At 41.2% G+C, this 18,737-nt stretch overlaps 1 protein-coding gene across 1 annotated transcript in view; it reads left to right on the plus strand.

Annotated features, from left to right (window-relative positions):
- Positions 1 to 18,737, plus strand: part of LOC105013895 (zinc finger protein 609) — a 91,376-nt gene that overhangs the window by 52,613 nt on the left and 20,026 nt on the right. Inside the window, exon 3 of the mRNA XM_010875749.4 lies at positions 16,504 to 16,744. Coding sequence (XP_010874051.4) covers positions 16,504 to 16,744 — 241 coding nt within the window. The remainder of the gene's footprint in view (positions 1 to 16,503; positions 16,745 to 18,737) is intronic.

The raw sequence follows: 18,737 nt of genomic DNA on the forward strand, positions 1-18,737 counted from the left end.
CCAGTCCTCGTCAAAATGGCCTAATCCACATCTCTGTTGTAGCCTATGTTCCCAATAAAACTATGTAATGTGTTCAACGCGTAAACTGTGAGTTAAATATAACAGAAAACAAATTGCTAGTTGTCTATGTTATGTTGTCAGCTAACAATTTGCGTCACATGTATTGTAGCCTGCTAGAAAGCACAGCCTACTGGTGAACTGATGTGCATTTTGGAGTCGTAACCAAAAAGCACTTTTTACTCAAATCCTGTAGCTAGTTAGCATGTCTACATCTGCAGCAATGTTACTGGAATAAGTGAATGTTAGATGCTTTTTTATTTGAAAATTTGAGGTAATTTGTCCAGGATGCTTTACTTTTTACTTTGGTTAGGCTGCTTGGAGTTGGCATATTGATACTTTTATGTCTCATGCTACTTCATTGACTGATTTGCTTACTTCTGACATCTGATTGTGCCAATTTATTGAAAAAGTAATACTGAAATATCTCATTTACCTAGGTATTCTGGCCCTTTGCCATTTAAGTCCAAATTGAGGTCAGATGCATTCTTTGTCCTTTGATCCTTTTTGAGAACTTGATTGGAATTAAACTGTGGCAAATTCTATTGATTGGACTTGATTTAGAAAGGCACCCTCCAGTCTATATAAGGACCAACACTTGACAATGAATGTCAGAGCAAAAGTGAGCCATCAAGTCCAAGGAACTGTCAGTAGACCTCTGAAACAATAGTTTTGAGAGATAGATCTGGTGAAGTTTATTCAAAAATTGCTAAAGCATTGAAAGTTCCCTGGGACACAGTGGGCTCCATTGTTGTGAAATGGAAGATGTTTGGAACCATCAAGACTCATCTTAGAGCTGACTGTTCGGCCAAACTAATTAACCAGGCAAGTGTTTTTGCTTTGTCATCATTGGGTATTGTGTGTAGATTAATCGTAGTAATAAATCAAATTAATTATACATTAAGTCAATAATAACAAAATGTGGAGTAAGTAAAGGGGTCTGAATACATTCCAAAGCCCCTATGTATTTGCTGTATGTTCATAGTTTTTTTTATTTTATTCATATGTTTTTTTTTTTATTGATAACAAAGCCTGTTAAGCAGTTGAATAACACGAAGTAATCTGTTTTTCAACTGCTGGTGGCATTTGGAATAGAACTCTGTGCAGCATAGCTTGGGAACAAGGCGAGGAAAATACTTCCTGTTCAGCAATAGCAGTGGGGGAGAAAAATGGTTGCAGGCAGTTTCCCACGCAGTCGAGCACCTTCTCGATCTTCAGCAGTGCATTCCAGAAGAAGGCCTTTTCTGCTTGGTTAGGGGTGTTCCAGTCTTTACAATATACCCTCTAAAGCCAGCCTACCACACCATACCCCTGACTCCTGCCCAGCCCCCATCCTGCCATCTAGTAAACATTGCCAGGCACAGACCCAAGCCAGCTGCGCCAAAGGAAAGGGGGTGCACTTGGAGGCAGGGTCAAGCTGGATCTAACTATGACAAGAGAACAGTGTGCAAAAACACCTGCTGGCTGCTACCCAGCCAGCGAGCCAAATCTGTTTTGAGGAGGTAGCTACAGCTGCAGCCCACCTCCCTGAATGAGTTTATGTTGGCCAATTAGAATGAGCCTTTCCCAAGCTGTGAGACTTAGTCCAACGCCAGGACGCTATTGTGGCTAAGGAAGAAAGATGACAACCGGACAGAACTGTAATTTGTTTTCCTCTGTTAACCATAGGTATGTGCTTTAGATTTATGTAAGTGGGCTATATGAACATCATGCCGGATTATTTGCTGTGTAGATGAGATGTGCATTTGATTTTTTTTTTTAGCTAAAGCTTTTATGGCAACATTTTAAAAATAGTTTATTTTATTTTTATTTGTCCTAGTTGTCTTGTTCAAGCCTTAGACATAGTCTATACTGTGCTGTGCTCTACATTAAGACCAGTTGCAATACTTAGACAAGGCTAAAGTCAGCTGGACCTATTGGTTGTAGAAAAGCTTGGTCCTCTACCCACTGATTTGATGGGAATCTACAACTTTAGATAAGCTTCAAGCTTACCCCAGCACCATATCTTAACTGTTCTGTTGCCTACAGATAAGATACTCAACCCTCCCCTCTGTCCAGTCGTCTGTTAAGGCCACGTTACATAAAAAAAAAAAGTATGTTTATCCCCTAGAGCAAATCAACATCTCCTGACACGGAAGCAAAGCCGTGTATCCCTCTTGAGCGTCCGCACGCTCGAGTGAAAAATGAATTGCACTGGAGGTGTTGGCAGCAGTGCAAACAAAGGAACGCAAAGAGCACAAGGAGGATATATCCACATGGCAAGATGTCCCTCTGTGTGTTTTTTTTAATAAATAAATATCTGTAACAAATCGTAGTTCATCTGCTTGCAGGAGAGTGGAGGAGAGTCGCTGGAGGAATGGGTTGCCTGTTGTAACAAGGCAGTGCTTTCACATTGGATGTGCTTCATGTTTCTTTGGATTGGCTGTGCATTATCTTTCAATGTTGAAAGTGTTAAATTAGTGGTTGCTTTTCTTCTGCCCCTGTTCGTGCAAAGCTGCTTCAGAGCTATTAATGTCATTTATGATTTAGACTGATCTCTTCTGCTTCGGCACCATCAACTCTTCCAGACACTTGGCTCAGTTGGTTAGTTTTGCTGGTAGGGAATTTGACAAGTTATATATATGGCTGTATATTTCTTATCAAACGCAGATTTCCCAAATATGTCTTCAGTAGTTTCATTAGGATATTGATGTCTTCATTATCATTCTACAATTTGGAAATTTTGTAAAAAGAAATACCCTTAAATTAGTAGGTGTGTCCAAACTGTTTGACTGGTACTCTATCGTATATCAATAGCATAGTTAAGCAAATAGCTTGGTGTTGTGTATTACCGGTTTAACCAACGAATAGGGACCTAGATTATTATGACCCCACCCCATTCTGTTGAATATAGGACTACCCCATTCACAGAGGTTGATGGCGTATAACCATTTCATGGCATCCTGTAATTCCTAGTTTGAACTTTGTTATTGTTTGTACCCTTCCGCCTTAGCGCATCAAGTCGCTGGTTCAGCAGTCGGTTGGTTGTGTTCACTTAGCCCCCCCCCCCCCCCGCTCGTTTACCCACAACGGCTGGGGCCTTTCTCTATCACCTTCACTTCTATTCATGTTTCTTGAGGCACTGGGAGGGGAATGCCTTATATTTGAAGCACCTGTAGTTCTTTCATCGCTGAATACAGCAGGTCTCTTCAGGGGAAGATTTCTTACATCTGCCTTTCAAGTGGCTCCTCTGGATCTTTTTATTAAGCCGCTTTCAGTTCCCTGCCTCTGTTCATAATTGCACTAGCCTTGGGAAACTTTGGATAGGTGTAGTCCCTTTAACTTGCTCAATATGTCTCTTTAACTTGCATTGAAAGACTTTGTTCATTACATAGGTGTTTGTTCTTAGTAACTTGTGAGCGACCAAGATATTGCCAAGGACTGTGCGATTGATGGGAGCCCCTTGGGCAATCATTTGCCATTGTTTATCTTTTCGATGGGTTCCTTTCTCAGATTTTGCTGTTTGCTTCAAATTGTCATGAGGCTACAATTTTATATCTAGCAACAAGAAATGTTGTTGAAAGAAAGATCAGAGGGTTTTTCTTGCTTGGCTTCTAGGCTACATTTCAGTTCCATGAAATGTTTGGTTTGGTCCCAAGGTATTTATTGTGAGATGTTTCTTTAACAATTATGTAAGTTCTGTGAATTGTGTTTTTGATATCTAGCTTAGTAGCCTATGCACCATATTATCAGTACTGAATCTTGTTTGATGTTGCCCGTTTGATCTTTGAAATAAAATCCCATTTGCATTCTTGGCACAGTCCGACATGCAACGGGGCCATATGGCATAGAGCGCATTTCTTGGGTTATCTACTTGAAATGAGAAATGGCTTAGTCTTCATGCCTACAATAAAATGGCAGGTTATGGGTGACTGACTTCATCACAGCTTAGTGTCTCTTCTATGTCATTATGAGTGGCTGTGCATTCCTAACAGCCTACAATTAGCAGCTTAAACTGAGTTGCCTAGAAACAGAAAGTGCCTTCTAGCAGATGTTGGTGTAGGCCCCCTCTTGGTGTCACGTTGTTTGTTTTTTTGTTTTTGTTTAATTCTCTTGCAACTTCTGTAAGCTTCAGCATCTGCGATAATGTCAAGCATAACCCTTTTCACTCTCTAGACATTGGCTACATTAATGTGTCTGCTTCGCTAGTCGTGCTAGACTTCTGTTAATCTCAAATACGCATCATAACCGTATTGTTTTCTGTGTGACCGCTGGTTCTCTGTGATGAAGGTATCCAATTCATACGCTGTGTAAACCCTATCCGATGCAGTGTTTTCCATATGAGTCAGTCCTATCAGTGCAATACTAGAGAGACGCAAAATAAGCTAACATTTCCGTGAGAATATCAAATTAACCAACTGAGGCGTTGGGTTTGCCTTGTGCAGCGTCGGGACATGGGTTCAGTCTGGCAAACCTCACTTCAGTATTTGATTGCTTATTGCAAGACGGCATCAAGCCAGGCTGTTTTCATCCCCTGTCTTTTCCCAGGAAACGAAGTTACCGTGTGTCAAAACAACCCTGAAGTGCTCTCTGACTAATCTAATACATGGTTGCTGCTCTCCACCAAGCCTGTTTTTTTGGCTGCGCGGTAATGATGCCGGTAGTGGGTCTCTGGTCTCCCGGGGAGCCGGTCTCCAGGTGAGACCACTGGAGGGTGACGTTACCTACAATAGCCTGACTGCATCAATGATCCACCAAGCACTTTCCCCTGGGGTCAATTGTACAACTTTATTGAAGTGGGAACATACAGTTCTCTTAACATTTAACACCACCAGGGAGATTATTTCCCACCTAGCTGTGCCCTTTTGCCTTCGAAATCTCTCAGATTTCTGCCTCCATCTCCTCTTACAAGTCTGATTGTGTGGTCTTTCTCTGGCATTTAACATGGTGTTGAATTCCTCCCATGTCACCAAAGCTGAAAGTAGATATGAATGACTGCTCATGACTCAACCGTCATCGTTCTGACTGTGGTTGTTTTGCATAGGCCAGGGGCCAAATGTGGGCTTAAGTGGGATCGACGATGAGTTTTGACATGGTAGGAGGCATTAGTTAACGCTGTAACCTTAGTACTGAATGGGCTTGGTCATTTCATCCCTTTGGAACTCAGTCATTAATTTTCATTTTATATATCTATATCTATATATCTCTATATCTATATCTCTATATCTCTATCTCTATATATATTATATAATATATATATAAATATATATATATATATAATATATATATAATATATATATATAATATATATATATATATAATATATATATATATATAATATATATATATATATATATATATAATATATATATATATATATATATATATATAATATATATATATATATATATATATATAAATATATATATATATATATATATAAATATATATATATATATATATATATATATATATATATATATAATATATATATAGATATAGATATAGAGATATAGATATATATATATAATATATATAGAGATATAGAGATATAGATATATATATATATATATCTATCTATCTATCTATCTATCTCACTGCTCAGAAGTTTGGGGTCACTTTGAAATTTGCAGCACTTGGGCATTCTCGTTGTCAATTTGTTGTGGTGAACTAAAGATGTCACCCCATGCTTCCTGAAGCACCTCCTACAAGTTGGATTGGCTTGATGGGCACTTCTTACAATACCATACGGTCAGGCTGCTCCCACAACAGCTCAATACAGTTGAGATTTGGGGACTGTGCAGGCCCCTCTGTTATAGACAGAATACTAATAAGTTCCCTAAAATGTTCTTGAATAGTTTGGAGTTGTTTGGGGTCATTGTCCTGTTGTAGGAGGAATTTGGCTCCAATCAAGCGCAGTCCACATGTTACGGCATTATGTTGCAGAATAGCATTATAGCCTTCCTCCATTAAGAACATCTACCCTGTACAAATCTCCCACTTTACCACCTCCAAAGCACACCCAGACCATTACATTCCCTCCAACATGCTTGACTGATGGCATCAAGCACTCCACTAATTTTTTTTTTTTGGTCTGTATCTCACGAATGTTCTTCTTTGTGATCCGAACACCTCAGATTAATCTGTCCATAACGCTTTTTTTCTCCCCCGGCTTCCTCTCTCCAGTGTCTGGTTTTTTTTTTGCCCATCATAATCTTATCTTTTTACTGGCCAGTTTGCGATATTACTTTTTCTTTGGAACTCTGCCTAGAACAGCATCTAGGAGTCACGTCTTCACTGTTGACATTGAGACTGGTGTTTTGCGGGTATTTTTTAATGAAGCTGCCAGCCAAGGACCAGAAAGGCATCTGTTTCAGAAACTAGAGATCATGTCTTTGTGCCCCGGGGCCTCCCACTTTTCTTTTTATTCTGTTTAGAGACAGTTTGCTCTATTCTATAAAGGGAGTAGTACACAGCGTAGGACTGGATCTTCAGTTTCTTTGCAATTTTTGGCATGAAATAACCTTCATTTCTCAGAACGAGAAAAGACTGACGACTTTCAGAAGAATGTTCTTTGTTTCTGGCCATTTTGAGCATGTTATCGAACCCAAAATTGCTGATTCTGTTGAAGATACTGAACTTGTCTAAAGAGCCAGTTTTATTGCTTCGTTAATCAGCAAAACCAGTTTTCTGCTGTGCTAACGTAATTGCAAAAGGTTTTTATAATGCTCGATTGGCCTTTTAAAATGATAAACTTGGATTAGCAAACACAACGTGCCATTGGAACACAGGATTGATGGTTGCTGATAATGGGCCTCCTATGTTGATATTACATAAAACATTTGCAGTTTCCACCTACAGGAGTCATTTATATAATTAACAATATATACACTCTGTTTCTGATCAGTTTGATATTTTAAGTGACAAAGTATTTGTGTGTGTGTGTGTGTGTGTGTAAATGAAACTTGGAAATGTGAAAATATACATTGTATATTAAATATAAATTTAACATTACATATATTTCCACATTTCAAAGTTTTATTGGTCATCTGTATATCATAGAACATGAGTAAAACGGTGAAGTGACATACAGTTAATCCCCAAATTTTGAGCCATGCCATATTTTGAGCCATAGGGAATTTGTATTTGACCACTATGTTTCTTCTGGCCAGAAATGACACAAACAAGTGACGAAACAAGGTAAGACACCGTGCTGGAGATTCAAATTAATAACGTAACTATTTCTCGAAAGTATATTGAAAATGCCATGTCCAGCATGATTCATACCCCTTGAAATTGTTGCAAATCTCTGAGAAAAGGCAAGCTTCTATACCATTTAGAGAGCATTCTTATCACCCATGAATTGAGAACCGCTGAACTGCAGTAGTTCTCTAGTCAGTTACTGGTCAACTGCAAGTCATGGCAAAAAAGCAAAATAGTTACGTTAATCATTTGCGTCTCCAGCACAATGTCTTACCGTGTTTTATCACTTGTTTGTCGAGGGCATGCAAATTGTATTAGGATGCTTTAAGAGTTTGCCTCACAGTATAAATAATTTGATTTGTCTTGTGTTGATATTTATTTCAGAGGACTATTTGATTGGGCCCTTCTGATACCATTAATTGATCTGCTAAGGAAAGCCCATCAAGATCCACACTGCCGTGTATGCCAGGGCAGGGCTCCAATGTTTTTAAATGAAGATGAGATAAAGATCGTGAGACTGCTCTCTCTTCCAAACCACTAATGGTGCCTTTGACTCGGCAAATGAGACATAACTAGGTCTGGTGTGTTTGTAACGCCTATCTTTGGATTTGTTTCTTATTCTATTATTATTTTCTACTGTTGCTTGGTTGATTTCATTTGGGTTGATTTTAAATCAGCCCACAGCAAATAGATCAATCTATCTAAACTTTTCAATTTAGAAACAGGACAGACATGTTGCAGCTGTTTAGGAGCGCCTTTATGGGAGAACTATCTTGTAGTAGCCTACATTACTGATTGTTTTTGTAGCTCATGTAATTTTTATATTTTAGTCCAGACATAATGCGTTTATTTATCCACATCACCTTCAAATTAGAACAAATGTGACAGGTGTCTTGATATGAAACTACAGTGTAATCCCCTTGTAATCCTTGTCAGAGCTCTGCTGTTTCTTAATCCTGACTCTAATAAACTTTAAATAAAGTTAAAAGGCGAGAATTAGGCTATATGTCCGGAAAATGTGCAACAGCATTCACGTTCAGACCAAATTACTGCAAGAAGATGAACTGAATATCCACGCAAAATATTTTTCTCTCAATCTATTACACAAAGTGATTCTGTCAGCAACTTGGTATGCTCTCCCCAAACCATTCAAAATCCTTTCACTCAGCTTGTGTGACCCTAAAGAAAGCTCTCAAACATTGAGTGTTTGGGAGTGTTTTTAGAAACCTGCCTGTGTCCTGGGACTCTGGAAGGCTGCATAAAACCAACCAGGTCAGGAGGCACTTCTTTGAGCCTAATCTGTTTTCTTTGTTTCCTCAGTATTTGTCTTTGGAAACCTGGAAATACAAACAGTTCAGTGAGTGTCCGTTTGCCGCCAACCACAGCTTGAGCAAGCTACTATTGTTGTGTCAAGGATGATGGATTCCAAAAATAGAGGACTCCAATCATTGCACTTGTCTAACGGTGCCTCTATCTGGAGAGGGTATTCTAACCATTTTGTTTTCCTTGGTCCTAATTAATAACATGATGTCCAAAATGTATCAGCTTATTCATCATGGTTATAACTTATAAGCATAGACTCTGTTTATTTTGAATACATTTTCACAAGCCACTATTATTCATTCAGAAGAAGCATCCAAGAGTAGATTATCTTATCACACTGTTTCTCCAGTTGGTCATGTAACTCACTGCTCAGGCTTCTCACCACCCACTCATAGAACGAAATAATGACCCAAGGAGCAAGAAGCAACCAAACATTTATTATTGATCCCTTCTGCTTTTGTGGAGGACCACTTAGTGAGATTTCTCTTGAACTTAAGCAGATCAAGCAATAAGACAAACATTGCCTGACTGTTCACCCCTCAGCCCTACAGAAAAGCGAACAATACAACTATGCTGAATGTACACAGGTTCTTAGAACATTAATTTACTATTACACTCTTTAATTTAGAGATTGGTCAGGTTATTCCACTGCTGAGATGAGAGAATAGACTTCAAAACCAGTATAAATATCTGACAACTCAAACAGAAATCTTTTGCTGCACTAACATTCGCTACAAATTTCTGTCTTCTAGTTTGGGTGAAGACAAAATCATCAGCAATTGGACTGTTGCTGACCAATCAGAAAAGCAAAACCTATGATATATTTTCTGAATGTGTTTTGGTTCTTCAATAAATGCCATAGTTTGGTAGGATTTGCAATTGATCTATGACGTTTAGATCTATGACGTTTAGATCTAGACTCCTTTAGGAGAAGAAATACATGTCTGTGGTGGAGCATTTCTGTAGTTTAGATTGGCAGGCATATTAAAAGCCCCTAGAAAATCTTATACATGAATGATTTTACTGCAGTTTCCTCTCTGACTTGATCATACTGTAGGCTATTTGATTTAGATGGTATGATCGCAAGGCCGTACTTAGGTCACGGGGAAGCTAATGAGGCCGTTGTGGTCGCACAAAAACAACGACTAACAACCGGACTGTGACAGGTTAAGTATCCAGGAAGTGTGGAATTAAAGGGATTTCCCCGATGGCAACCACTAAGCCTGAGTAGGTGAAGCCCTTTGTTCGCCACAAGCCTCAACAGAGAGCTCCTTTAAGACGCTGGAAGCTGAGGCCCCCGCAAAGTTTGTTGTTGGAGACTAACTGATGGAGAAAAATCTCTGACGTATAAGACATTCTCAGTGAATCATTTTCTTTTTTTTATCATGTTTGCTGCTTTTCTTAAACAAGATGGCCAATCATTCTGGAGAGCACTGCATATTTAGTGAAGAATACTTAGGAATTGTTTTCTCAAATAAATAGGAATATTGCCCCTTGGGTTAAAGCCAGTTTGTTCTAATTTACCTCAATCTAGCCTGTCTATAAGTCAAGTATGAGCAGACCGCAGTGTCAAATAATATAAACAGTCCGGTTTTGAAATGCCTTTTTGGAAACACAGAGAATCAAAGCTGTGAGCGCCATTCTGTTTCCAGCTCCCTTTTGTCACTTTGAGGAGAGGGTTCATTGTGTGTGCCTGTCTGGAAGCTCACTGTGTCTCCATAAGGCCCAGTAACGGAGCAGGTTGATAGCTGGCTGATTACCTTTCCTGTCCCTTTCGCTCAGTGCACGGCAACCACAGCTTGGCCGTGCCATGCATCATAAACTGACACCGAGTGATTACGATGTCATTAGGCCCCTTCACCGCAGCTCACCGCCACATTAATTTGCCTCCCTGTTTCTTCCGGGGAGTCAACAAAGTATTTCTGGAGGCTGCAAGGGAGAAATGGTCTTTCAAGGGTATTTCGAAAGCCATTTGGAATGATTGGATTATTTTTTACAAGACAACAAGGGAAATAATTTCATCTCCACACAAATAAACCTACAGATTAAAACGAAATTGCTTTTTTTGTAGCCTATTCAGGCTACTTTCTGCAATGCTTGTAACAGTGTAAGTGTACCTAATAAGCCCTTGTACCCTTTAAGCCCACTTTCTGCTACAAATTTAAATCAAGAATTTAAAAGAATGTTGTGCTGTTCTATGTCTCTACCAATATGTCTGCCTGTTACATCTTAACTCTTTATTTTAGGCCAATCAGATCTGCTTCTTTTTTCTGCCATTCAGTTCAGAAGTTGCTGGAAAACTTTGGTGTTTAGTCCCCCAGATAATCAACATCTTCAATAGTTCTCTGATGTGTAATGCATACACCAATCAGCCATAACATTATGACCACCTGCCTAATAATGTGTAGGTCCCCATTTTGCCGCCAAAACGGCCCTGACCTGTCGAGGCATGGACTCCACTAGACCTCTGAAGGTGTGCTGTGGTATCTGGCAACAACATGTTAGCAGCAGATCTTTAAAGTCCTGTAAGTTGCGAGGTGGGGCCTCCATGGATCAGAACCTGTTTGTCCAGCACATCCCATAGATACTCGATTGGATTGAGATCTGGGGAATTTGGAGGCCAAGTCGTCACTGTTATGTTCCTCAAACCATTTCTGAACCAATTTTTGCTTTGTGGCAGGGTGCATTATCCTGTTGAAAGAGGCCACCTGGGAATTCCATTGCCATGAATGGGTGCACGTGGAATGCAACAATGCTTAGGAAGGTGGTACATGTCAAAGTAACATCCACATGAATGAATCTTCTGAAGCGTGTTGACGACATACAGAGTAGTACATTATCAGATCTGTCTCGTCGTAAACTAACCAATCGCGGGACTCCCCATTGTCTGCTTTTCTCCATTGTTCTTTAAAAAAAGTGTTTTGACTTTCGCCTCTTTGTCCACTGGCTCCTCCTGAGATGTTTTCTCAGCAGACCTCTTAACGCCTGCGATGTAACGCCACATTATTTTTTTTTATGTGCGCCACCTCTAAAGTGTCCGGGTGAAACAGTATGCTATTTTTATTTAGCCGCCACGGTGGCCGGTAGGTGAAGCGAGTTTACCCGCCACAACACAAATTCACCCGCATTTGGCTGGTGGCGGGTGCTAATTTCCATCCCTGGTACACGCACCCCGCCATCCACGTGATTTAAAAAGGAAAGCTGATTCATCAGACCAGGCCACCTTCTTCCATTGCTCCGTGCTCCAGTTCTGATGTGCCCATTGTAGGTGCTTTCGGCAGTGACGGGTCAGCATGGGCACCCTGACTGGTCTGCGGCTACGCCGCCCCATATCCAACAAACTGCAATGAACTGTGTGTTCTGACACCTTCCTATTAGTAACAGCATTAAAGTTTTAAGCAGTTAGAGCTGGAGTAGCTCGTCTGTTGGATCGGACCACACGGGCCAGCCTTCGCTGTCCACGTGCATCAATGAGCCCTGGCCGCCCGTGACCATATCGCCTGTTCACCCCTTCTCCTTCCATGAACCACTTTTGATAGGTACCGACCACTGCAGACTGGGAACACCCCACACGGGCTGCAGTTTTGGAGATGATCTAACCCAGTTGACTAGCCATCACAGTGTGGCCCTTGCCAATTTTTCTGCTTCTAGCACATCAACTTTGAGGACAGAATGTTCAACTTGCTGCCTAATATATCCCACCCCCACTGTCAGGTGGCATGATAGAGTTTATCAGTGTTATTCACTTCACCTGTCAGTGGTCGTAATTTCAGGACTGATTGGTGTATATTTTAGGGCAGCAACATATAATCGTTAACGTCTGTAACGCAGATTGTTGGCAACCAAGGTCATATGAGCACGACTGTAATGCGTTAACCTTTGCAAGAGAAAACGTTGTCGCCATGATGACAGAAGGTGAATTGTGTTTAGCACGGCAAGTTAATATTATACAAATTCATCATTCATTATAATTTGTATTCATGTGAGTTACGTTCATAATTGGGAAATAATCTTGAATGCATTGCTGAGTTAACGTTAAAGTCTTGTCTTTATCTATATTAGCTCGTTGAGTTTAGGTATAGTTGAGCAGCTCTGGGTAGCTACGCATTCACATTTGGTGAGTTCCATATTTCGCCACAACAGAGATGTTGCATTGCAACTTCCATTAACATTTACAGTATCAGTCAAAAGTCTCTCAACCAGCTTCATCATACCTTGGAATGCTTTTCCCGCAGTCTTGAAGATATTATGATGACTTGGAAAGCTTTTATTCTAATTAAAACAATTGCTTTTAATTCTGAAATGAGTTACTAACATACAGTACAGTACAGTAGCTACTTAGCGTGTGTGCTGTAACAACATGCAAGATCTCAACCAAAGATAACACACTTGTGTAAATAAAAATAAACAAATAATTATCATGGTCAATACAAACTTTGCATAATGTGGTTGTTTAGTGTACAGTTATCCCCAATACATATTTAAAAATCTCTTTCAAAGAATGAGATTCATTATTACCCTGTAAACCACTACTTTTCCTATTATGCCCATTTGGTTACATTGTATCATGTTTTTTGTGACTGTATTCAAACAACCTGAACATTTAGGTCTGCATTACATATAATAAAATCAAATGTCATTCCTAAAATAAACAATACATTTGCAAGAGCTATTTTAATGCATTGACATTAGAAAAATTCATTACAAATCCATTACCACGAGGCTACACCGATTAAAAAAATTGTGTGGAACCAAAGTCGTCTAAAGTATGGAAACACTTTACATTGAAGACAGGTAGGCCTAACTGGCATCGCACGGGAGCGTGACTGTTGCATGATGCACCTGAAGAGAAAACACATTGGAGCCATTATGACCACAGAGGAAGAGGGATCAGCCCAAAATGTTCCATCTAGAAGAACTGTGCCATTGTCTGCACTTCAGAGAGCTGGTTTTAGTTGAGCTGTGCGGTGTGAGTTGTGTTTTTGAAATGAGAGAGTAATACCCTCTAATGACATGGCATATTATTGAATGTTAGCACCGACAATAACGATGGCAAATTACAACTCATCAAAAGGAGACTAAGGACATCCAAAGTAGATACAAAGTTTATGAATGTTTCAACATGTATTGATGACCTATAAAATGTCGAAAGGCAAATGTCCACTATCAGTTGCTTCAGACACAAGTTAAGGATGTGTTCTTAATTTCCAATGTATTTCTGTGCATTTTCCAGGCAATGTTTTTGTTACCGTTTTGCGATAATTGAAGTATGTAGAATCTTTACTTATAAATGAAATGTTGGGACGTCGTGTAAAATGCCGATAAAGCAGAATGCAATATTGTGCAAATAATTTATCCCCATATTTAATAGAAAATAGTACAAAGACAACATATGATGTGTCAGTTTTAACATTTCAAATGTTGAAACTGAGAAATGTTGTTGTTTTCGGAAAAATACAAGCCCATTTGGAATTTGATGCCAGTAACACACAAAAGTTGCGACACAAAAGACTGGAAAAGTTGTGTAATGCAAAACAACTCACCACTAATTAGGTTAATTGGTAGCAGGTCAGCGACACTGACTGGGAATTAAAAGAGCATCCCAGAGAGGATGAGTCTTTCAGAAGTAAACAAGTGGAAGGGTTCAACTCTCTGTAAAAGATGGCAATTTTACGTAGATCTAAGTTATTTTGAAGTTGTTGCCCCATTTGTGCAGAGTTTGGGGATCTCATCACCTACGGCACATCACCTATTTTTTCCCCCGTAATAATTTTGTATGAGGATAAATTATGTACACATCATTCATTCTGCTTTTTTGGGTGTTTTATGCAGCGTACCAACTTTGGAAACGGGGTTGTATATAAAAGAAATGTGTATCACCAAATCTTGTGTTGAGCTTATTTGGATCACTCACTAAGCCCAGTTTAGACGGCACATATCTTTATCAAAAATCCAGAAAATCACATTGTATAATTAATTTACATTTTATTGCATGACATAAGTATTTGATCACCTACCAACCAGTAAGAATTCCGGGTCTCACAGACCTGTTGGTTTTTCTTTAAGAAGCCCTCCTGTTCTCCACTCATTACAACTTCCTTCCCTCAGTAAGAGCATTGAAGATGGGTCGTGGCTGGGTCTTTAAGAAGCTCTCATGTTCTCCACTGATTACCTGTATAAAAGACACCTGTCCACACACGCAATCAAACAGACTCCAACCTCTCCACAATGGCCAAGACCGGAGAGCTGTGTAAGGACATCAGGGATAAAATGTAGACCTGCACAAGGCTGGGATGGGCTACAGGACAATAGGCAAGCAGCTTGGTGAGAAGGCAACAACTGTTGGCGCAATTATTAGAAAATGGAAGAAGTTCAAGATGACGGTCAATCTCCCTCGGTCTTGGGCTCCATGCAAGATCTCACCTCGTGGGGCATCAATGATCATGAGGAAGGTGAGGGATCCGCCCAGAACCGAGGGAGAACCTGGTCAATGACCTGAAGAGAGCTGGGACCACAGTCTCAAAGAAAACGCACAGCCAGGGCAACTAAGGAGTGGCTCCGTTAGAAGCATCTCAAGGTCCTGGAGTGGCCTAGCCAGTCTCCAGACTTGAACCCAATAGAAAGTCCGTATTGCCCAGCGACAGCCCCGAAACCTGAATGATCTGGAGAAGGTCTGTATGGAGGAGTGGGCCAAAATCCCTGCTGCAGTGTGTGCAAACCTGGTCAAGAACTACAGGAAACTTATGATCTCTCTAATTACAAACAAAAGTTTCTGTACCAAATATTAAGTTCTGCTTTTCTGATGTATCAAATACTTATGGCACGCAATAAAATGCTAATTAATTACTTAAAAATCATATGTGATTTTCTGGAGTTTTGTTTTAGATTCCATCTCTCACAGTTGAAGAGTACCTATGATAAAAAATTACAGACTTCTACATGCTTTGTAAGTGGGAAAACCTGCCAAATCTGCAGTGTATCAAATACTTGTTCTCCCCACTGTAGGCTTATAAGCTGCATGTAAAATAAAATGTAGTTTCTCGTAGCCTAAATCTAATTAGATCCTGCGTGTGTTAAATATTTTTCTTTAGCATGGAGTGGTTTATGCCTGATGAATAAATTCATTGTTTCTCTCTGCCGTGCGAAGCTCAGAGCTAATGATTTGAAGCACTCTAATGTTGACTTCCTTAATGAGCACAGTGTTACCATCAGCCCCTTTCTTATCGCACCAGCGTTCTCCCTTCTATCTCCCCCCTTCTTCTCTCTCCCCCCTTCCCCTCTCTCCCCCCTTCCCCTCTGCCCCTCTCTCTCGCTCTCTCCCTACCTGCCTACCTACCTCTATCTCACACTCCCATTTCTTGAGAACCTACACAGTTTTCTGTCTTCTCGACCGTTGTTGTGGCTCAGAACAGGTGGAATCAATTACTGGCCCTCCCCGCCCTGTTCCTTCACAACCTCGTCCTAAAATGTGGAAATCAGGCCGTGAGATGATGGTGACAGGTCTGGCTGTGTGCTATGAGTAGTGGGGGTCGGGGTAACACCCAGCTTTTCTATACTCACCCCTTTTTCCTCTTTCCTTCAACCCTTGTCCTCCTTTCTCCCTCTCCTCCTCCCACTCTCTCTCCCTCGGCTCTCACTCCCTCTCATTTCTGTGTTCTTCTCTCACCTTCACTAAGTGTTGGGGATTGAAGGGTTTATCACCTCCTGCTGGCTAATCATGGTTGTGGTGCAAGGAGGTGAAGTGGAGGGGGGGGGGGGTGTCGGCGCAGCTGCTCCGTGTTTCTCACTTCTTTTTGTGGCTCCCCTCCCTTACAGGCTGTGCATGACTGTGCTTGTCTGTCTGTCTCTCTGCATGTGCGAGTCTTGTCTGCGCACAAATGTACGCTGCTTGTTGTGTTACGCGATTTGTCTCACCTGTGTCTCCCCGTCTTTGTCCCGCAGATGGAATCTCCCGTCTCCACCCCTGCCCCTCCCCCCCTCCATCTCCTGGCCGCCGTGGGCAACAGCAGCAGCGGCGGCGGCGACATCGCGTCCCCATGTGAGCAGATCATGGTGCGCACGCGCTCCGTAGCGTCCAACACGTCGGACGTGGCCCTCGCCACAGAGCCGGACTGCCTGGGGCCCTGCGAGCCCGGGACCAGTGTCAACCTGGAGGGCATCGTGTGGCAGGAAACTGAGGACGGTGAGTTGGATTGACGGGACATAACCCGGCATTTTCTAACCAATAAACTGCTGCGCTGCGTTGGGCCTCGCTTGTCGACAAATGTCTGGGCGTCGACTGTAAGACGAGTTAATGTGGGCCTGCTGTTCCTTTGCCCACAAGTCCACCATCGCTTAACGCTGGCACGTTCAAGTGTTTTTTTTTGCGAAGGTCAGAGTTGAAGGCCTGTTCTTATTTTAGTCCCGCTCTGTCAGGGAAATGCCTAAAGGCTTGTGTCATGCAGCAAAGGCTGACCTATTAAATGTCTTTTGACTCAAATCATGACTGCCTTGAAATTGCACTTTGACCTAACTATATGAGGATTTGGTCTCATGTAGTTTTCATGTCTCTCAATTCTGCCAAATATAACTCTTGGCAGGCAGATTGAGTCTTCCGGGATAGGAAGATTGGCAGTTCCTAGATGGCCTTAATTACATGTTTTCCTCAGGAGTGGAGTTTGTTGATCTCCAAACTCAACAGCACAACACACAACTGAACTTCTTTTCAACTCTCCCGCTGCAGAGTAGGCTGTTGGCAAACCTCCCACAATGTAGGTCTGAGGAAAATGTGAAAGCTATCAGATTTCCAGCCCTTTGATCGCACTTAGTCTATGCCTTCAATGCATTTGAAGTATGTATCGCTAGCAGACCCGATTTACAGGGCCTGAATAACTGCCCTGCATTTCCTGTCATTGATATAGGGCCCTAGAATTAGAGCCTGTTTAATTATTCACCTGATTCAGTTAATATTCCCTGGCAAAAGAAATGATTTATTTCCCTTTGAGTCTGTCTTTGGAGTTGCCTCGGCATGAGGATGCTTTGTAGGGTAACTGACTTGTAGTTGTAAAGTGCACTTAAGTAACACCCTATAAGTAAAGTGCACTTAAGTAACACCCACGTGATGCAAGAGTCTGCAAAACAAATACCTACCGTATTGATGAAAATGCTGCGTGTCGTTAAGAACGCGTGAACAGCATCGCACAGGCATGGGTGTTCTCTTTGCATCTTCCAGAAGATTTTCCAAATACAAATCCCCAATGCATTCCATCTTGAGGTAGTGTTAATACAAGTTTTTATACATATATACATTCACCTAAAGGATTATTAGGAACACCTGTTAAATTTCTCATTAATGCAATTATCAAATCAACCAATCACATGGCAGTTGCTTCAATGCATTTAGGGGTGTGGTCCTGGTCAAGACAATCTCCTGAACTCCAAACTGAATGTCAGAATGGGAAAGAAAGGTGATTTAAGCAATTCTGAGCGTGGCATGGTTGGTGCCAGACGGGCCGGTCTGAGTATTTCACAGTATGCTCAGTTACTGGAATTTTCACACACAACCATTTCTAGGGTTTACAAAGAATGGTGTGAAAAGGGAAAAACATCCAGTATGCGGCAGTCCTGTGGGCGAAAATGCCTTGTTGATGCTAGAGGTCAGAGGAGAATGGGCCGACTGATTCAAGCTGATAGAAGAGCAACTTTGACTGAAATAACCACTCGTTACAACCGAGGTATGCAGCAAAACATTTGTGAAGCCACAACATGCACAACCTTGAGGCGGATGGGCTACAACAGCAGAAGACCCCACCGGGTACCACTCATCTCCACTACAAATAGAAAAAGAGGCTACAATTTGCACAAGCTCACCAAAATTGGACAGCTGAAGACTGGAAGAATGTTGCCTGGTCTGATGAGTCTCGATTTCTGTTGAGACATTCAGATAGTAGGGTCAGAATTTGGCGTAAACAGAATGAAAACATGGATCCATCATGCCTTATTACCACTGTGCAGGCTGGTGGTGGTGGTGTAATGGTGTGGGGGATGTTTTCTTGGCACACTTTAGGCCCCTTAGTGCCAATTGGGCATCGTTTAAATGCCATGGCCTACCTGAGCATTATTTCTGACCATGTCCATCCCTTTATGACCACCATGTACCATCCTCTGATGGCTACTTCCAGCAGGATAATGCACCA

Source organism: Esox lucius, chromosome 2 (genome assembly GCF_011004845.1).
Source record: "Esox lucius isolate fEsoLuc1 chromosome 2, fEsoLuc1.pri, whole genome shotgun sequence".
Classification (NCBI taxonomy): Eukaryota; Metazoa; Chordata; class Actinopteri; order Esociformes; family Esocidae; genus Esox; species Esox lucius.